Here is a 17,206-nt window from a genome sequence, read left to right as displayed (position 1 = left end):
ATACTCTGCGCTCTATGTTCTATGTTCTATGCGGCTCAGTAACTCCTACGACGACGGTCCCCAATTACTACCCAGATTCGCACTCCCCCTGCGGTTCTCAGTCTGAGCAATTGACCTTCGTTCTCCGTCTTCTTTCATGCTTCCTTCTCTAGACATGGCGAAGCTCCCAGCCAACCCGCCATTGCTATCGTCTTGTCCATCGCTGATTCGGAAGCCGTTCATGTCGGCATCCAAATCCTCTCGATCTTGCTGATTCATCTTACGCATGGCAGCTTCTCCGAGTTCCGCAAAAGATGCACCGCACATGCACTTTTTGGATGTAGAGGGCGCTGAGAACGGTGCGTCGATGTCGATCTCAGACGCAGACAGGTCGTCGTTGCTGGTGTCTGGGTCATTGAATCATCAGCAAAGGAAGAAACTTGGGCTGGAACGACCACTTACAAGTTGGAAGGCTCAAAGCTGCCACTGTACAGGTACACTGAGGACGCATCAGCATCAGAGTGACGACGTTCATATGTGCATGTTTCTGCTTACCGATGGCACCATCACGGGCATTCTGTACGACATCATACGTAGCTCTCCGGGACCTTTGATGGGCATACCTGCCACGCTCTCCCCTTGTATGGAGTAGAAAACTTGGATCGCGAGTTCGTGCTTGACTCTTATGGGTGTGATGGTACTGCGAGGTCGGGCTGATCAGGCTTCGCACTCGATGAAAGGGACTATCTGCTCACCCATAGTACGTTGACGGTCTGACTTTCTCATGGTTTGGTACACGCACGACTGCTCGATTGCGCCAGCCAAGGGTAGCGGGGATCGTGGCACTGTTCGGTCCCGCGGTCGAGCTGGAGGCTGTAGCTCCAGCAGGACCGTCTCCTGTCACTTCGGGTCCCCGCCACAGAGCTTCGACAGTATGAGGTGGGCATCTCTCGCCTCCCTTGTGAGGTCTGCCGATTTGATACAGGACAAAGTTTCTTGCAGGCTCAGCTATGAAAGGCTCGTCGTTGGGAGTGCGCGGTGAGATGACGGTATATGATTGGTTCAAGAGGAGACGAAGGAAGAAAATGGTCGCTTTAGGTGATGGAGAGGGAATAGTAATGGAAAACAGCATGACGGCGGAGACGGAGAACTAACCGACGTGAGTGTAAGGGATTGGAGCTTATGACGTTGAACCTACCGAATCAGAGGTTATGCCAATCCGCCAGCTGCCCAAGCCGTGGACGAATCCCTCCTTCCGAACATCAAGAACGGTCACACCGTCCACGTTGTTCGGATTCGCGTGGACGGCGACAGCTCGGCTGGACTGCAAATCCCCCTTGAGCCATCCCTGCTTTTCAGACTTTTGTCCCGAGTCGCTCCCTGCGAATGACAAGATGGATCGAGTATCCCCTCTCGAGGTCGTCCGTTGGATATCGGAGGATTGGGAACGATGATAGAGTCCCGTCAGAGACGGAGACCCGTCTCCCATGGCGATGGCGGAACCTTCTGACACGGACGCATCCTCAAAGTACTCAGTCGACGCCGGAGACAGGGATTGAAGCACACCCCGAGGGGAGGCGAGTCTAGGTGGTGTTCCAGATCCAGATATGGAGTTACCTCGTGAACGATTTTGCGAAGCAGATCCTCGCCTAGACCTGGGGTCTTGCTGTTGCTCCATGGCCAATTTATCCGATCTGGCAATAACGGCCTCGAAATCCTCTTTGAATGGAATATCATCTTTGATCGTTGGTGGTTCTGAACCGCGACGGAAGATGGAGCCGAAATGTGAGGTCGCTCCTATGCCCTCCACCCGAGCAGTGAGCATGTACGAGATACGTGCGTTCTCATGATAATCTGTGGTTGCCAGCGTGGCTGGCAGGAGAAGTGTAAAAGTGAACCTGGGACGCGTCAATCGCTCTCGGCGTCTGGCTGACCTACGTCTGGGAGCCCTTCTCCAACCATATACCTTCTGCGTCACCTCCGAGCACTTCGACTCCACGCTCAAAAATTCCGTCCTCTTCCCATCCTCGAGCCGGACCCATCCATAATTTACAGACGCTTTGGATACCAATACTGATCGCTTGACACCTCTTACGGTCTTTCATGATGACTTCCAGGCTTCCACTGAGAACGGTATCCTCCCTAGGTGGCTCTGTCGCTTGACTTCCCGCTTCCAAAGGATGCAACTCGAGCATTTGAGGTGGTCTGACAAAGACGACGCCCCATGCAGGAATATGTATTTTCAACGTACCAGCCGAGCTGACACCTGATGGAGAGGATGATCGGAGGTATATTGGAGGAGGAACTTTAGGGGTCGTGTCAGGCGAGAACATTGAATTGCTCGGAGACGGTGCTCTGTCGAGAGAAGAATGAGCGTATGATGGAGGAGTATGAATACCAGACGATGAGGATGATCTTTGCATCAATGGGGGCGGAGCCCTTTCAGCTGTTGGATGAGGGATAGATGCTCGGGTACGTCCCCGAGATGTTGAAGGACTTGGGGAGGGTGACCTTGAGAAACGCGGCGTCGGGAAAGATGCCCGACGAGGTGTCGGAGCCGAGAGTTGGTGAACGATGGAATTGGATGTACTGGTTGGCGAGTCATGTGAAGTGGATGAAGAGTCAGGATCAGGACCGCGCTCTCTAGGTTCTTCTGACGGCGCAAGGTTGAGTAGTCCCAAAATGGATGATGACGAATTGTCGTCGGAAGTCTGTCGGTGGTTCATGCTTGAAGATGTCTCTCCCGGCTCTTTGACTTGAAGGAGAATCTCGGTCGTTCAGGGCAGGAACCACAATGTGTATGTGTGTACAGCCCCGGTATCGGCTGGATAGAGTTTTGTCACGGAATCTGTCGTGTGCCTTGTGTCCCCCGTAATTATCTCCACAATTCCAAAGGGGAATCGATACAAGCTACCACGGGGCTAGCCTAGGGCCAAGCACCCAGCCCGTCTATATTTGGATGCCAATGTACCTTATCGCGTGACGAGACCGAGAAAGAGGGCGAGTGAGTCCAATGTATCGCTTTACTGCCACCACGGATCTGTCACGATTCAAGTCGATGCTGTGGGGCCAAGCTTCGAGTGTATCCGAGATCCCCAAACGGATGTCTTCCTCCTCTGATGCTATGCTGAGCACGAAATAGAACCTCTCTCACACGCTTTCGTCAGCGATGGTATGTGATTTGCAGTGGAACAGTATTCCGAGAGGCGGACTTTTACGGGTCAACCGGGTAGTTCTGCCCGGCGTATTTCCGTAGCGGAGGCAAGGGGGGCTATTTCGAGCCACCAGAGGGTGATCTGAGAGAGAGCAGGCCAGGTCGAGAGAAGGTGTGGAGGGATGCTGGTCTAGAACAAGACGGTATCGAGTGGGACACGTCTGCGTCTCTCTCTGTCTCCTTTTTGGGGGCGGTTGATTTTTTTAAACTCGAAATGAGCTTCGGGTCCGACAATGAAAGTCAAATGCAGCGGACTCATTCGCCAGCCAATCTATATCTATATCTCCGCGATAGACTTGGCAATGCTAGATACAGATCGCTCAGATACTCTACCGGTCTACTCAGATAGCAGCTTTGACAGCAGCGTCCATCTCCTCCTTGAGCTTCTTCCTCTCTTCCGCAACGGGATCATCCACATCCGCAATGACATCTTCTTCTATCCATTTGTACTCTGTGTTGGGGAATTTGACTTTGGCAGCAGCTGCTTGATCAACGAACCAGAAGACTAGACCGGGACTATCCCAAGACGACGAAGTAAGTTTCAAGTCCAGTGTATTCAGGGGGGGGGATCGGACTCACGATGCCGGTCTAACTCTCGAGCAAGGAAGGCCCTCCTCAGGGGTATCCAGGATCTGAGACAGCATGTCCTGCTTGCCTTCTCCCGTGGCCACAAAGGCGCAACGTTGGGCATGGTTCAAGACGGGATAGCTGATGACATTTTAGCAATGTACACTTGGCCATGCTCCACTCACGTAAAGGTGATGCGCCTACTGGGAGGCTTGGGTGAGTCCAAGACCTCTGCCACCCATCTGTCACCCTCTGACAAGACCTCGTGATTGGGGAAAAGGGAGCACGTATGTCCATCAGGTCCCATACCCAGTAAAATGAGGTCAAACGTCGGATATCGAGCCGTGTTGGCACCCGCAAAAGTCGCCACTAACTGCTTTTCGTAATCGTCTGCAATGTCCACAGCCTCATTCTCGCTCTTATCCTTGTCACTGGGTTCCGCAGTAGGATCCGTACGAGTCGAGTCAAGGAAGAGTTCGGTGTTGATGGTGTGGATTTGTTCCCTCTTGATAGGGACCCCTTCGAGGAATGCCTTGGAACAAGCCAGGTAATTTGAATCGGGATGATCCAAGGGAACGATACGTTCATCCGCAAAGAATACCTGCCATTTGCTCCATTCGATTCCTTCCAGCGAAGTTAAAGGTTTGAGATTGTTAGGCAAGGAGCCTCCAGAGAGCGCGATAGTGAATTGACCCCTTTTGGCAATGGCGTCGGTCTGTGCCTTCAGGATGAAGTTGGCGAGGGAGGATTGCAGTTGAGAGGGGTCAGTGAACGTGTACAGGACAGGCGGAGCGGCTGAGGATGGCATGATGTCGTGCTGGGTCGAGCTGAAATCAAAGCTGCCGCTGGTGGTACTGGTGGTGGTGTTGGTGTCAAAGAAAGATCTCGAAACTAGTGGCTGACGAGATCCAGGTTGGATGCGGCCTGCGTCACTGATGTACGAGGGCTTGGCTTGGCTGATCTGGCGGTGATGTGGGAGGGTTGAGAGATGACAAGGTTGCAGAGTCTGCTAAACAGGAAGACTGTCCTCTATTGGTCGTCTGATAAGTTGTGGATGTACAAGTCTCAACGCCCGCCTCTCTCCTCTGCTCTGCTCTCCCTTTCGCCAAAATGTTCGAGCAAAGGGTCGGCCATTTTTGATATTGTTGCATTAGGAAACTCGCCCGAACAGTCAACCCGTCAGTTACGTCATCTTTCCACTCTAGGTCCAAAAAAGGGTATCATACACGCTTAGGCTGTAGCTACTACCGCACTCGACAGAAGAAGCGAAGAGAGAGAGAGAGAGAGAGAGTGGGCGGTGGAGAGCAGCAGCAGCGAGATAGTTGTTCATACAGCGACCCCAGCTGGGATTCAGTGTGCTCTTCATGTGAGCCACGTATAGCTAGCCGCTGTGGGGTCTCGTCAGGAGCACGTGACCAGCCAGAAAGTGCCACATTCAGCCATAACCCCGAGATGTCCGGTGTTGGCGATGCACGGTGGCCCCATTTGATTCCGCTTTTGATTCCTTGGTGCTGCGTGGCTTCCCCTGCTTTTTCCATTTGTCGGTCGGTTCCCCTCGTAGGTCCATTTTTATTTTGGATGGATGATATAGACCAGCACGCGTCCGAGGCAATACAGGATTTAAGTGGGTGACGAGAGAGTCACTCCAGTCGTCCTCTTGCTCTAGTTCTTAGGGAATCCGGCCCCAAAGTCTCAGCGCTCGCCGTCGGTTGCTGGCGAAACCTTCATCATGTCCACACCGCGTATATCCTTTCGGGTGCCAACGCCTTCTTCTTCTGCTGATGCCAACGAAGATGTGGCTTCTGGATCAGGTGTCATCACTCAGGATATAGCGACCGCTCCAGGGAAAGATAGAGAGAGGGATCCAGTCTATGGAGGAGAATTGACAAATCTTGGACCAGGAGAGGAAGGAAGTATGGCCGTAGATGGATCAGGACCAGGTGAGCACTGTCAGCAGTGAATGTATCCTTTATTTTAAACCACTGTTTTCAGCACCTGGCTCTGAGCCCGTTCAGATACCTCCGAAAGCACCCTCGATAGATCCGCCGCCGACCATCCCTGGAGGATCTTCCACTCCAGCAGCGACCGGTGCCGCAGAACCATCTCAAGCTGACCTTCACGCGCTCGCTACGACCTACCTCGCTTCTCAGACTCATCCATTGGTCATTCCATCCTATTCATCATGGTTCAGCATGTCAACCATTCACCCGATAGAACGAAGGAGTTTACCCGAATTCTTCAGTCATCGAAACAGGAGTAAAACACCGGCCATCTATAAGGATTACAGGGATTTCATGATCAACACCTACCGCTTGAATCCTGGCGAATACTTGACAGTCACGGCTTGCAGGCGTAATCTGGCGGGAGATGTGGGAGCTATCATGAGAGTCCATGCGTTCCTTGAACAGTGGGGATTGATAAATTATCAGGTGGGTCAAATCTTGAGTGATGGGCGAGAGTCATTACTCACAACTCGCGCAAAAGGTCGATCCCGATAGTCGTCCAGCTGCACTAGGACCACCCTTCACTGGCCATTTCCGAGTCACTCTGGACACGCCTCGAGGTTTGTCAAATCTGGTTCACCCCGGGAGCAAACCTGGCAGTGGATCTCTCGCTGCGACTGCTCAAGCCAATGGCATCTCTCCCCATCCGACCAATCTTGATCTCCGCAAGTCCATCTATCACTCGAGTTCCAAGTCAACTCGACCAGTCTCCACAGAAGAAGCGACAAAGATTGCCGACTCTGCGGCTGCGTCGACCAATGGGGAAGCTGCCAAGCCTTTGTCCTTCTCATGCGAGACGTGCGGAACTGACTGTACTCGAATGCGATACCATTCGCTGAAAGATGGAGAGTACACTGTTTGTCCATCTTGTTTCGTCTCGGGTCGGTTTCCCAGCTCAATGTACTCTGGGGATTTCGTCCGATTGGAAGAGGACATTTTCAAGCATGCTTCCTCGGGTGCCGGATCCGAATGGACGGATCAGGAGCTACTACTTCTCCTCGAAGCGATCGAGATGTACGATGACGACTGGTCAAAAGTGTCTTTACACGTCGGGACGAGGTCAAAAGAGCAGTGTATCGCCAAATTCCTTCAGATACCTATCGAGGATCAATATCTTACCGCGGACAAGGCGGCGGATCTCGGACCGCTCAGGTATCAGGCTGGCATCAATGGCGTCCCCTTTGAAAGTGCCGAGAATCCCGTCATGTCAGTGGTGACTTTCCTGGCCAACGCCGTCGGACCCGCCGTCGCGGCGGCCGCAGCCCAGAGTGCTCTGGGTGAATTGGCAAATGTAGGACTGAAGCGTAAACGAGTCAACAAATCAGATGGAGAGATCAAAGCAGAGAAGGACGGTTTGGAGGAGAATGGTACAAATGGAGATGAAGCCGGCGTCGAGGCCATCCAAGTGGATGGGGAGGATGAGGACGATCAAGATCGAGTGGGTGGTGTGGAAAATGGCGATGGTGGACACGTGAATGGCGACTCGCAAACAGAAGTCCCGACTCGAGCGTCCGTCGAACGAGCCGCTTCGATTGCTCTGGGCGCAGCGGCTGCCAAAGCGGCAGCTTTGGCCCGACACGAAGATGCAAGGTTGACACAACTAGTCAACCGTCTCGTGGCTGCTCAGGTGAAGAAGATTGAATTGAAATTGTCAATGTTTGAACGGATGGAGGAAATGTTAGAAGAGGAGAAACGAAAGGTCGAGCTGAGTCGACAAGATTTGTTCAAGCAAAAAGTAGACCTTCAAAGACAATTGAACGTTGTGGAAGGTCTGGTGAAGAGAGCAAAAGAGCAAGCTGCAGCTGCGACGACTACGACCCCAGCGCCAGCGCCTGGAGAGTCTGGTGGATCCTCATCGCAACCTGTTGCTGAGACAGAGGTCAAAGCCGTCAAGGATGCTCTTGGAGGTAGCTTTGCCGATCAAGCTATGCAGGTGGACGGGGCCACAGCGCCATCACGGACGGAAGAAGGATACGGACTCGCTCAGATATAGCTGGGACCCTAGCGGCAGCCAAAGCGAGCGAGATCTGCCGAAAAGAGATCAAAACGTTGGTGCTCTGTGTATATAGACTGTTATGTACGAGTACCGTCGGTCACTTTATGCATGAAGTCGAGACGAGATGCTGTAAGGGCAAATCCCGAACTTCAGGACCGCTCCATTGAGCACTATAATTCATCTCGCGCCATGGCTTGTTCGCCCATCGCAGTCACAGAGGCTATCGGTGTCGCTATAAATTCCGAGACTTTTGATACGCTTGACGCTGCATCGCTTAACAGCGTTGTGCTCCTAAGCGACGATGCAGCAGAGACAGCGCTCTTTACCTTCTCGAATTTGGCCTGGCCAACATTTTTGACCTGGCTTGCCGACGCTCGACCGCCTAAACCAGTACCCATCTTGACCAATTTCAAACTTCCACCTACCCACCATCCTACTCCACCCACGACTTTATCCAAGACTCGCCGTTTGATGACCCATCCGACAACCATCAAGAAGAATAGGAATGCACCTAGGATCAAGAGTCGATCGTACCAGTCTGCCTTTTCGATAGCTTTGACCAATTGAGAAGAAGTGGTAAGGAGGGAAGTGTAATTATCGTAGAGGGTTTGGGTGAGACGGAGAGTCTGCGTAGACGAGTCTGTGCGCGAGTTGAGCGAGCGTCAGCGATGACAAGGCACAAGGGTAAGTGCCTTTTCTCCGTGATGCGAACGGTGCGATGCTGAATAGCAATGATAGTAGGTCTCAAGGCAGAGATGAAGAGCACATTACACAGAGCACGAGCAATATCAATCACTTACCCAACGTTTGAACGGCCAGAACACTCCTCTCCAGCTCAGCCTGCATAAGCATTGTCGTCCTTCTCAACGCATCTGTGACTTCATTCGTCTTGGTCTGCAGAGCGTCGTCCCTGAGGCGGGACATCAAGTCCGATCCAAACAGTAGTAGGAGGGCCACTACTCACCCCATATCACTCCGCTTGGGATCCCTCTGACGGCCTCTGGCGGCCTCATCATATTCGGATCTACTCGCTCCCGCTCCCTCGGTACCTTCATTCAAACCCGAGGATCGAGTTGTGGTCTTATCGAAAGAGCTCGAGCTGTTCAATTCATGTCGCTTAGATTTCGACATGGATGTTATGGCTGTTTTGGATGAGAGCAGCGTCTCGCGGTACGCTATACGAAGTCTAGACCCGTTGGATCAGTGCGCCTGACCTATGACCTCCGTGTGGCCTTGCTCTTCACTCACTCTGCCAGTTCTGCGTCCGCCATGTCTATCTTGCTGAGCACCTGTTCCCGTTCAGAAGGCTTGAGCTGGGATTCGGCTAATTCTCGTGCCATCTGGAGAGAAGACGTCAGAAAGACTGTTCAGGTTGATATAAAGGATCGTTGGTGATGGTGCCAGCCTGCCTGCTACTAGCAGTAGACTGGAACCTTTGGCAATGTCAAGACTCAAGAGACTCCCATCTCACCTCGAGATTGGCCCTTGCTCTCTCTAGATCCGCTTTCATTTCGCCCACTAGCTCCGTCCACATTCCCAATGTTCGACATGATCTCAACCTATCCAGCTGAAAGGTCCTGATGTCATGTAGCCTCCGGGTTGCACCCGCGAGATACGTCTGAGAGATATTTGGCTGTATCGAGGTATTTGAAGACGTGGATGCTGTGGCGTTGGTGCTCATGGTGTTGAATGGTAAGAACGCCTGGGGATGGCGTCTTGAAAGAAGGTGTTGTCCGGAATAGTAGAGCCTATTTGAGTCAAGGCGTCTGAGCGTTCACTGTCACGCGATGACTTTGCAGTTGTGTATCACAATATGGGAAGCCGCGAAAGATGATCAATGACGAAAAGCAAGACTCGGCATTTCAGCTGGATCTCGGAAGGCTTTTCCGACTGAAGAGCGGGGGGTGGTCCAACTTGCTCAGTTTTTGCACCGTACATGCGGTAGATCGTCGATTGAGCTCAAATCTCGTCCAATGAGGGACTTTCCTAACCAACGCATGCCAGGGAATGATGCAATGAGGTGTCATGATATGCTATACAAAATAAAATGGCCGTGCAATGCAATGCACTGCGTCCCCCTCTCGACCCAGCGTCGAGAAATGACTCGTGTGTGTCCGTTCCCTCGCCCTGACTCTCTTTCACCTTTGCCTCATCGTCCATCGCTCGGAAGAAGCGGAGTACTGCGCATGTAATTTGGAACCCATGTACGATCAGAACAGTTTGCCTTTGTCCAAACTGGGTCCGGCGAAATCTATACTCGGGGCTGGTTTCGGTAACATTTCCGAGCTGTAAGATTCGTCAACATTACTCGTCGCCCCCGTGCAAGCTGAACAAGACTATCTGCTCAGCGCTGTGAGCTTGAAGAGTTGGATAATAAAGATTGGGGCCTCGCTCGTGATGTTGGGTCGCAGGGGAAGATGGTCTATGTTCCCTCGTTGAATCTTGTCGACTTACAGCTTGGCTCCTTTTTTCAAGAACGTCCATCTGAAGGAGGGGCGGAGGGAAAGTACGTCAGACTGTATGCCCGTTGGCTCCGACCTGCCGTCCTCAACTCACCTGATGACTAACGGATCTCTCCGTAATTGCTCGCCAATCTTGCTGATCATGGCTGGAGATGTATCAAACGTCATGAGAAAGTGGCTATAAGTGGCATCAGTAACAAGTCTGAAGGCAATCGCGTGTCGTCAAGTTCCAGACGAGGTCGACGTATTCTAAGACGGGGGGCTGTACCCCTCCAGAGTCATTGGGAGGGATACAGCGGACTTGAAAGACAAAATGGTTTGGGAAAATGGTTTCATTGGACGGACGAGATTACTCACTCTCCTCTGTGATGCCATGAATGATGTCTCCTCACGCGCGTCGGTAACGTTGCTCCAATTCCCATATTCTTGAGATCTCTTATCACTCCTCCTTGAGCGTGGATCTGTTTACTGACACCTTCTATCAATTGACGGAGGTTGGTCTGAAGACCGGGTGGTCAGTCTGTGGATTTTTGATAGCTCTTTGAAGTGTCTGATAACGAGCGGAACAAGGGAAGGTGGGGGCTTGAAGGAGCGCGTGACTCACTGGTGAGGCGGGATTGTGCGCGCTGATGCAGAACAGCTCATACAGTACCATGGTGTCGATATGATTGAATGAAGGGTTAGGAGAGTGAGGCACTTGAGTACTTCCGGATCCTCTGAGAATCTGGGATAAAATGCGAAAACTAGTGGACCTGAAATAATTTCAGACTTGGAAATGCTTGACTCTGGATGCTCTCAATGCCCTCTTAGAGGAGCGAGCCCCGATGAATCCTGAATGTGTATGCATGATTTGCAGATCGACAAACTCTCCTCTCGCATGTCGTCCCCGAGTCTGTATGACAGGCGAACAGAAGAGCTCCCCTCGGTCAAAGTCGAAAACCTCAGTTAAGGGCTCGAACAAAGACTTGGGTATAAGCGTGCGACTGCTCCTATTTTTGCCCCTCTTGTCCTCCTGTCCTACGTCTTCCGAGCCTCCATTCTAGAAAAGGGCATGTACAATCTGTGAATACCATGAATCGGCTACACAGACCACGCCTAGAAGAGACGTTGAGGCTTGCCCATCGTCGACTTGATGTGGAGCGAAGCGACGTTTTGCCACTGCTTCTTGAGCAAAGAGATCAAAAAGTTGATGGCGAGCATGGTGTTTTGGACGATCTGGTCCTCTCCCATGTTGACGTGTCCGATGGCGACACCGAGGCAAAGAACCTTCTTCAACTGGAACTTGATGGTGGATTTGACCTCGTTGATCTTTCGGGCCAAGTCCTCAGAGTGAGAGACGGGGGTGGGGAACTTTCCAGCCTTGGAGAGACCGGGTCCGAGAAGACTGGGAAGGTGTCAGCTCGGACTTTTAGACGTGCCAGCTGACTCGCCGAGGAATCTGCTTGATCAAAGCTTCAGACGCAAGGAAAGCATCGTACTTCTGGGCAAGCTTCTTGACGAGCTTCTTGTTCTGTGGCAAGGTCAGAAACCAATCTCAAATTTTAATAATCTCTTTAGCTCACCTTGTTGAGCTTCTTCAAGTCTTCAACAGTCATGAAGGGGAGCTCTTCGTCGAGCTGCTTGGCACTGGAATGGAAGAAATGAGCTGGACTCTCGAGGAAGGAACAAAAAACGGTCAGAACTTACCGGTCAACGTCCATGGCATCGGCGAGAATGCAGAGCTGCATTCGGGGTCGAGGAACGTGAGGGAGCTTGACGGTACCAGACTGGCCACGCAGAGATCAGCATTGAGCGAGCTGCTAGAATGCTGCGGCTGGCTGGCGCTCGCTCGCTCGCTTGCAGACTCACGAATCGCTTGTCTCTCTGAGGGTCATAGTTTTTCAATCCGACTTGGAGCTCGACGGTCTCGATAAAGTTTCTCTTCTTTCCACCAGCCTCCTTCCAGGTCTCCTCTCCAGATTGAGCGAGAAGGACCTTGACGGAGGATCGCACGCTAGACGCCGCAAGCTTGGACATTGTGGCGGGAGGTAGTAAGTGATTGAGGTTAAACTTGAAGGTTGGAGAAGGAGCTTCGGGATGATCGAAAATGGTTTTGAAATTTGGGTAAGGTCCGGGGATTTTCGGCGTTATCAAGCCGGAAAGACGATGTGGCACTTTTTGGGTCAGCCGAAATGCTGCTCGACGGATCATTTGATATCGATACATGCAGAGACACGAGCAACGATCGATCATCTTGGAAAGGCATTAACGACGGGACACATCGAAGATCACAGACCGGAAAAGCTCAATTGCGCTAGTCGATACTTTGAAGTCGCGCTTTCTCATCGGCGGCGATCGCCCGCATTCCATTCCATTCCTACCCCATTCCCCTCCTCCGCCATGGCTTCCGCCCGATTGACCAATCCCTATCTGCGGTTTCACGAGCTGGCCAGACAGACTGTGAAACCAAAACGAAAGCCGGGGACCTTTTTGAAGGAGAATCTTCGCAGAGCTCCCAAAGCTCCGGATCAAATCAAAGCGTTCAGTCCATCGATTCTTCCCTTTGAGCCCCCTAAACCTGGAAACGAGTATCATGAACAACGAACATTTGCCTGGAAGCAGCGACGCATGTGGACGCCGAATTATAGAGATCATGCGCTTCCAGTCAGAATCTTCGGTGGAGATCAGAGTCTGAGGGAGAGGATGATGTTGACTGCCCCTATGAAATTGAGAATAGAGGATGTCGATGCGATCGAGAAAGCTGGTGGTTTGGAGGCATTCTTGGTGAGCGGACGGACGAGGACTGATACAAGCTCCAATAGATGAAAGCTAATGTCATGTCCCTCATTAGATTCACACACGGTCTCACGAGCTATCTGAGCATGGAAAGCTACTGCGGCATAACTTGTTTCAAGAGTTGAACAGGATGCGCGAGACTGGATTGTGGTATGCCGGTCCATCGTCAAAGTCAGATCCCTGGATACCGATGAAATCGGTCGTTGAAGCTGCAGACACTACGACTGCCATCACCGCCGCTGGGTCATCGACAGCCACCCCGCGTATCACTCCACCGAAGTCTCTGTCCCGTGCCGTACTTGACAAGAGACGTCTGGCGACAATGATCGAACCACCGAAATTGACAGCCGAAATACCATTGAACGGAGCGCCCAAACCGGCCATCCCATCGTCTCAGAGTGCTTGTCAAGCGCTTGTGGCACATTCATCCAGCCAAGGCAAGATCTCGTCTTCACAAGAGATTTCGGAAAATTTGCAAAATCCATCGCAAAAGACAGCGGCGCCCAAGGCCGCCGTTTTCAGAAAGGTGTTTGGATTGACTAGTGCGGAGAAGAGGATGGCGGAGAGAGCTTTACAAGCAAAGCGGAGCAATAGTGAGGGATTGGAACCACCGCCGGCAGCCACGCATCAGTCACCGCAGGCCTCAGTCTAGGTGTACAACATGCCGCGTCCAGGGAGGCGGGCAGGAACGAGGACGACCATGTCAATCGCCTTCAACTCGTAAGGCCGTTCGTAGCATTCACTGCATTTGCATATATGGTATATTCATCCGCCTTGTCACATCTGAATACAGGCTCAAACGACAGGTCTCTTCATACCACAAAGTTTATATCATCAAGACAGGGTAAGGTATACACTAAGGGGTATCACAACAAGCAGGTCATGGTCCATCCAAGGCATGCGCAGTTCAATGTCCGAATACGCCAGCTGTTAGGATTCCTGCCAATAGAGTCATCCCACTGTGAACAATGTTACACGCTGCTCCGCTTTGCCCAGCGGATCCTGCTGAACTAGCAGGGGAGCCTGCTGAGCCGCTGGGCCGTGCTTCAGAAGTGGCACTTGAGATAGAAGAGATGGTGGTCGGGGCCTGGAGGGGGTTAAAGAGAACGCTATCGATCAGCTGGGAGGAAGAGTCAGCACGAGGAAACAGCGGTCATTGCTCCGGTATTATGGTGCAAGGTGCGCGATCAATGACACTCACGTGCATGACTCCATTCTCCAGCGGAATATCAGACCTCAAGACTGTCGCTGAGACACCTTGACTGGTCTTCACTGTGGTTCCATTCTCCGCATGCGTGACTGTGAGATTCACGCCCGATTGCGCGCGTATAGTGTATGAATGGCTCGCGGCCTGGCCATTCCAGAATCCAGAGAAGAGCGAGAAGGAGGTGGTGTACTGGGAAACCAAAACAAATCAGGACCGAAAGAGAGATATTACGCTGACCACTCACATGATCCTTCAGTGCAGTCTGAGCCATCGCTGGGTTGCTCACCAGGGCCGCTTGGACATGACTCGTGAAGGCATCGTCTACGGGGACGAAGACTGTGAAGCCTTCCTTTGTCAGTCCGTTAAGAGCGTTAGGGCCAAATCCAGCTTGGACAGCTGCTGCGAACGCCTTAGTGCCGTTGACCGATCGCGAAGAGGTTGGCAGAGTGAGAGCGGCGGAGAGTTTAGGAGGATACGGGAGTACCTAACAAGCACCATCGGCGCATCAGCACGGTCCGACGGTGCGTCTTACGAACGCCTCAACTCACCGTATTGATTGGCAAGACTTTCAGATTGGTGATTCCCGCCCAATCCAGATTCAACGGTGCTTTCCAAGTCGTCCCGTTGCCTACTGCCAATCTCACGGCCACGTTCCCTCCATCTCCCTGCTGTAGTATCATGGCTGCCGTAGCGGTACTGTCAACTGTCGAATTGAGATGATTTTTGATGTTCAACAGAGTGGAAGCGATGGCATGGTCGGGGCTCTGAGGCAAGTTGATGTACGTCCAGTCCTGTTCCAATGTGTGGAACTCGATCAAGTCGACCAGCTCTTGCTCGCTCAATGAGTTGAAAGGAGGGGATATCCCGGCCTTGTTGAACGCTTCATCGGTAGGTGCCAGTAGAGTGTTGACATTGTTTGATTCATGTAGCGATTCGAGATAGGTGTATCCCGTTTCCTTCTCTGATAGAGCTGCAATGTACTGTTCGAATATCGTCAGACCGCTGTCGTAAGCTGAGTCAATGACGGAGAGAAGGTATGTCGCGAGGTCATTGTCGTCGCATTCGAGGTCGTCGGCTTGTGCTGGAACCAGAGGAGCAAGTAGAGGCAGAAGGAGTGTGAATGCCCTGATTGAGACCAACATGATGAAGATAGTCCGGCAGAGACCGAGCTCGTAGAAAGGCTCCTAGATTGGTTTTTTGTTGACCAATTTTTAATGTTTGAGATATCCCTATATCTGCCGTTGCAGAGTCCAATGAGCGTGAGGTGACAAAAGGAGAGTGTGTGATCCTTGACTATGGGAAGTGAGGAATCGAGGAGATGAGAGCAGGTATTGAGGATCAGCTCAGAAGCACAATGAGAGCAAAAGGGGGAAAAGAGGAAATGAGTCTGACAGTGGAAAAGAAGCGGGGTAGACCCAACAACATCAGCTCAGTCAACCCCCCCTCCGCCTCACTCGCTGCATGAAACGGGAGTCTGGCTCACACTCCTTTGAAGCCTACTCGCCCCTCTCTCTCCACAACATACACTATCTTCATCATCCTTTGTCCTCTGTCTGGCTAGATATCGCTCAATGGCTTGGAGCTGAAGGACGGTGAGATGCAATGAACGCGACAGGATAGTCTTGGCGTTGATTGTTAAGAGGTCAGTGCAAATCATGAGCGTCAGTGAAAAGTGTTGGGACAGCGTCTGACAGGTTGATTCCTTATTGTCATGCTGAAGATGTTGCGAGACAGTCGTCGACCAGGTTTGCTCGTTGTAATGGGGCGGAGGACGACCCTTACATTGCATACCAAAATTCAGCCTGCCTGTAGAGAATGTGGCACAGATATTGAGATTGAAGTGGCAGAATCCCTTGACCCCTTGATGCCTACAATTCATATCTCTTGCATCCCTTGTCAGGCCAATTCGGTGAACAGTGGCCGGCAGTGGATGAGGTCTAATACCATGAAAAGAGCAACTTTCTCCGACTTCTTCATTTCAAAAGCCGTCATGAGGCGCGAGGCTGCTGGAGCCAAAGCGTATATAACCCCTCGGTAAGCAGATACTTTTGCAGTACTCGTTCGCCCCTAGACATCCCGAGCCCCTTTTTCTTTCTCGCAGCGACAACATGGAAGATGCGTGGACGAGAACCCCCACTTCACTCGGGGACAGCCTTAAAGGAGATCATGAAAGGTCTGGGGTATCCTTCACCTCCCGTCAGACTCTACACATATCCGGAGTCAGGTGAAGAAAACGGCCTCCCTGATCAGATCGAACTCACTAGGCATACTAAACAAGTGCCTGAAGGGTTTGAGAGCGATTGGGATAGAGCACTGACATTGCTGGATAGCTTTGGTTCTGAGAGGGGCTGGGATTCCCGGAATGAGTCTCATCAGGAGGCTCTCTTGAAGGCAATTGCAGCAGAAATGGTTGGTTCAAAGCCTACAGAGCTTCTCTTCAATCAACGAGACGGAACAATCACCACGAGATCCGTTTCGGACCGGAGCGAGGCTCTTTATGAATGGCCGAAACACAGGCCAGGAACTCCCGGTCTCGTCTCGGTGAGGCTATCCACGGTGGGCAGATTGACGTTCGCCCAAGTCTTCGATTCGTACTTGAAGGGAAAAAAACTGCGCATCGATGACCTCAGCGTACAGGATTCGCAAGACTCCCTGCGGCGTACCGTTTCCATCAAGATCAAACCTATGCAGACCCAAGGAGAAGGTGAAGCGACAATGACTGCTGGTCATGCGGAGGATTTGAACGCCTTTGCCGGACTCTTGAGCTATGCCCCTGACGACAGTCGCGTGCACAGCGGGCTGCGTCTGGCCACGGAGACCGCAAGCATCGACGTGGCGGCTTGTCTGAGATTCAAGCGAGATCGAGTTCTGCACACGGAAAATGATGAACTCATACCGACAACGTTAGAACGTGTTGTGCCCTTTTTGCAACTGGTCTTGACAACAGATCCTAACGAAGAAGTGATGGAGATCCTCAATCAATCAGGCGGCTCTCAAGAATAA

General features: G+C 52.0%; 9 protein-coding genes across 9 annotated transcripts; 3 read left to right on the top strand and 6 right to left on the bottom strand.

Moving 5' to 3' along the window:
* Nucleotides 1–45: 45 nt before the first annotated feature.
* Nucleotides 46–2,402, bottom strand: BD324DRAFT_577633 (hypothetical protein; the record flags this gene model as incomplete). Its single annotated transcript, XM_022013271.1, has 6 exons — nucleotides 46–379; nucleotides 438–478; nucleotides 535–679; nucleotides 735–1,129; nucleotides 1,178–1,877; nucleotides 1,918–2,402. The coding sequence occupies 6 exons, from the start codon at nucleotides 2,400–2,402 to the stop codon at nucleotides 46–48; spliced, it is 2,100 nt and encodes a 699-aa protein (XP_021872493.1).
* A 1,132-nt stretch (nucleotides 2,403–3,534) lies between these two features.
* BD324DRAFT_641671 (6-phosphogluconolactonase) lies at nucleotides 3,535–4,568 on the bottom strand (the record flags this gene model as incomplete). The annotated part of the gene is made up of 3 exons (XM_022017435.1): nucleotides 3,535–3,709; nucleotides 3,773–3,901; nucleotides 3,946–4,568. The coding sequence occupies 3 exons, from the start codon at nucleotides 4,566–4,568 to the stop codon at nucleotides 3,535–3,537; spliced, it is 927 nt and encodes a 308-aa protein (XP_021872492.1).
* Nucleotides 4,569–5,308: 740 nt separating this feature from the next.
* Nucleotides 5,309–7,884, top strand: BD324DRAFT_621425 (hypothetical protein). Its single transcript, XM_022015380.1, has 3 exons — nucleotides 5,309–5,700; nucleotides 5,753–6,189; nucleotides 6,245–7,884. The coding sequence occupies exons 1-3, from the start codon at nucleotides 5,490–5,492 to the stop codon at nucleotides 7,754–7,756; spliced, it is 2,160 nt and encodes a 719-aa protein (XP_021872491.1). The 5' UTR covers nucleotides 5,309–5,489; the 3' UTR covers nucleotides 7,757–7,884.
* A 26-nt stretch (nucleotides 7,885–7,910) lies between these two features.
* Nucleotides 7,911–9,655, bottom strand: BD324DRAFT_621423 (Sec20-domain-containing protein). Its single transcript, XM_022015379.1, has 5 exons — nucleotides 9,231–9,655; nucleotides 9,008–9,099; nucleotides 8,724–8,945; nucleotides 8,560–8,669; nucleotides 7,911–8,399 (listed from the first exon to the last, which is right to left on the bottom strand). Exons 1-5 carry the CDS (start codon nucleotides 9,438–9,440, stop codon nucleotides 7,930–7,932), a joined length of 1,104 nt encoding a protein of 367 aa, XP_021872490.1. The 5' UTR covers nucleotides 9,441–9,655; the 3' UTR covers nucleotides 7,911–7,929.
* A 103-nt stretch (nucleotides 9,656–9,758) lies between these two features.
* Nucleotides 9,759–10,922, bottom strand: BD324DRAFT_621418 (hypothetical protein). Its single transcript, XM_022015378.1, has 5 exons — nucleotides 10,826–10,922; nucleotides 10,579–10,721; nucleotides 10,316–10,399; nucleotides 10,214–10,243; nucleotides 9,759–10,045 (listed from the first exon to the last, which is right to left on the bottom strand). Exons 1-5 carry the CDS (start codon nucleotides 10,874–10,876, stop codon nucleotides 9,970–9,972), a joined length of 384 nt encoding a protein of 127 aa, XP_021872489.1. The 5' UTR covers nucleotides 10,877–10,922; the 3' UTR covers nucleotides 9,759–9,969.
* A 394-nt stretch (nucleotides 10,923–11,316) lies between these two features.
* BD324DRAFT_641670 (putative 60s ribosomal protein L10a) lies at nucleotides 11,317–12,237 on the bottom strand (the record flags this gene model as incomplete). The annotated part of the gene is made up of 5 exons (XM_022017434.1): nucleotides 11,317–11,605; nucleotides 11,652–11,731; nucleotides 11,784–11,847; nucleotides 11,908–11,987; nucleotides 12,070–12,237. 5 exons carry the CDS (start codon nucleotides 12,235–12,237, stop codon nucleotides 11,317–11,319), a joined length of 681 nt encoding a protein of 226 aa, XP_021872488.1.
* A 188-nt stretch (nucleotides 12,238–12,425) lies between these two features.
* BD324DRAFT_366998 (hypothetical protein) lies at nucleotides 12,426–13,632 on the top strand. The gene is made up of 3 exons (XM_022012592.1): nucleotides 12,426–12,984; nucleotides 13,052–13,167; nucleotides 13,212–13,632. The coding sequence occupies exons 1-3, from the start codon at nucleotides 12,601–12,603 to the stop codon at nucleotides 13,297–13,299; spliced, it is 588 nt and encodes a 195-aa protein (XP_021872487.1). The 5' UTR covers nucleotides 12,426–12,600; the 3' UTR covers nucleotides 13,300–13,632.
* Nucleotides 13,633–13,903: 271 nt separating this feature from the next.
* On the bottom strand, nucleotides 13,904–15,345 carry BD324DRAFT_608003 (hypothetical protein; the record flags this gene model as incomplete). The annotated part of the gene is made up of 4 exons (XM_022014095.1): nucleotides 13,904–14,116; nucleotides 14,198–14,392; nucleotides 14,448–14,687; nucleotides 14,752–15,345. 4 exons carry the CDS (start codon nucleotides 15,343–15,345, stop codon nucleotides 13,904–13,906), a joined length of 1,242 nt encoding a protein of 413 aa, XP_021872486.1.
* Nucleotides 15,346–16,369: 1,024 nt separating this feature from the next.
* BD324DRAFT_649925 (hypothetical protein) lies at nucleotides 16,370–17,206 on the top strand (the record flags this gene model as incomplete). The annotated part of the gene is made up of 1 exon (XM_022018063.1): nucleotides 16,370–17,206. The coding sequence occupies one exon, from the start codon at nucleotides 16,370–16,372 to the stop codon at nucleotides 17,204–17,206; it is 837 nt and encodes a 278-aa protein (XP_021872485.1).

The sequence above is a fragment of the Kockovaella imperatae genome (genome assembly GCF_002102565.1).
Source record: "Kockovaella imperatae strain NRRL Y-17943 chromosome Unknown BD324scaffold_4, whole genome shotgun sequence".
Taxonomy (NCBI): domain Eukaryota; kingdom Fungi; phylum Basidiomycota; class Tremellomycetes; order Tremellales; family Cuniculitremaceae; genus Kockovaella; species Kockovaella imperatae.
Note: the sequence above shows the minus strand (reverse complement) of the source record. Positions and strands in the feature narration are given on the sequence as shown.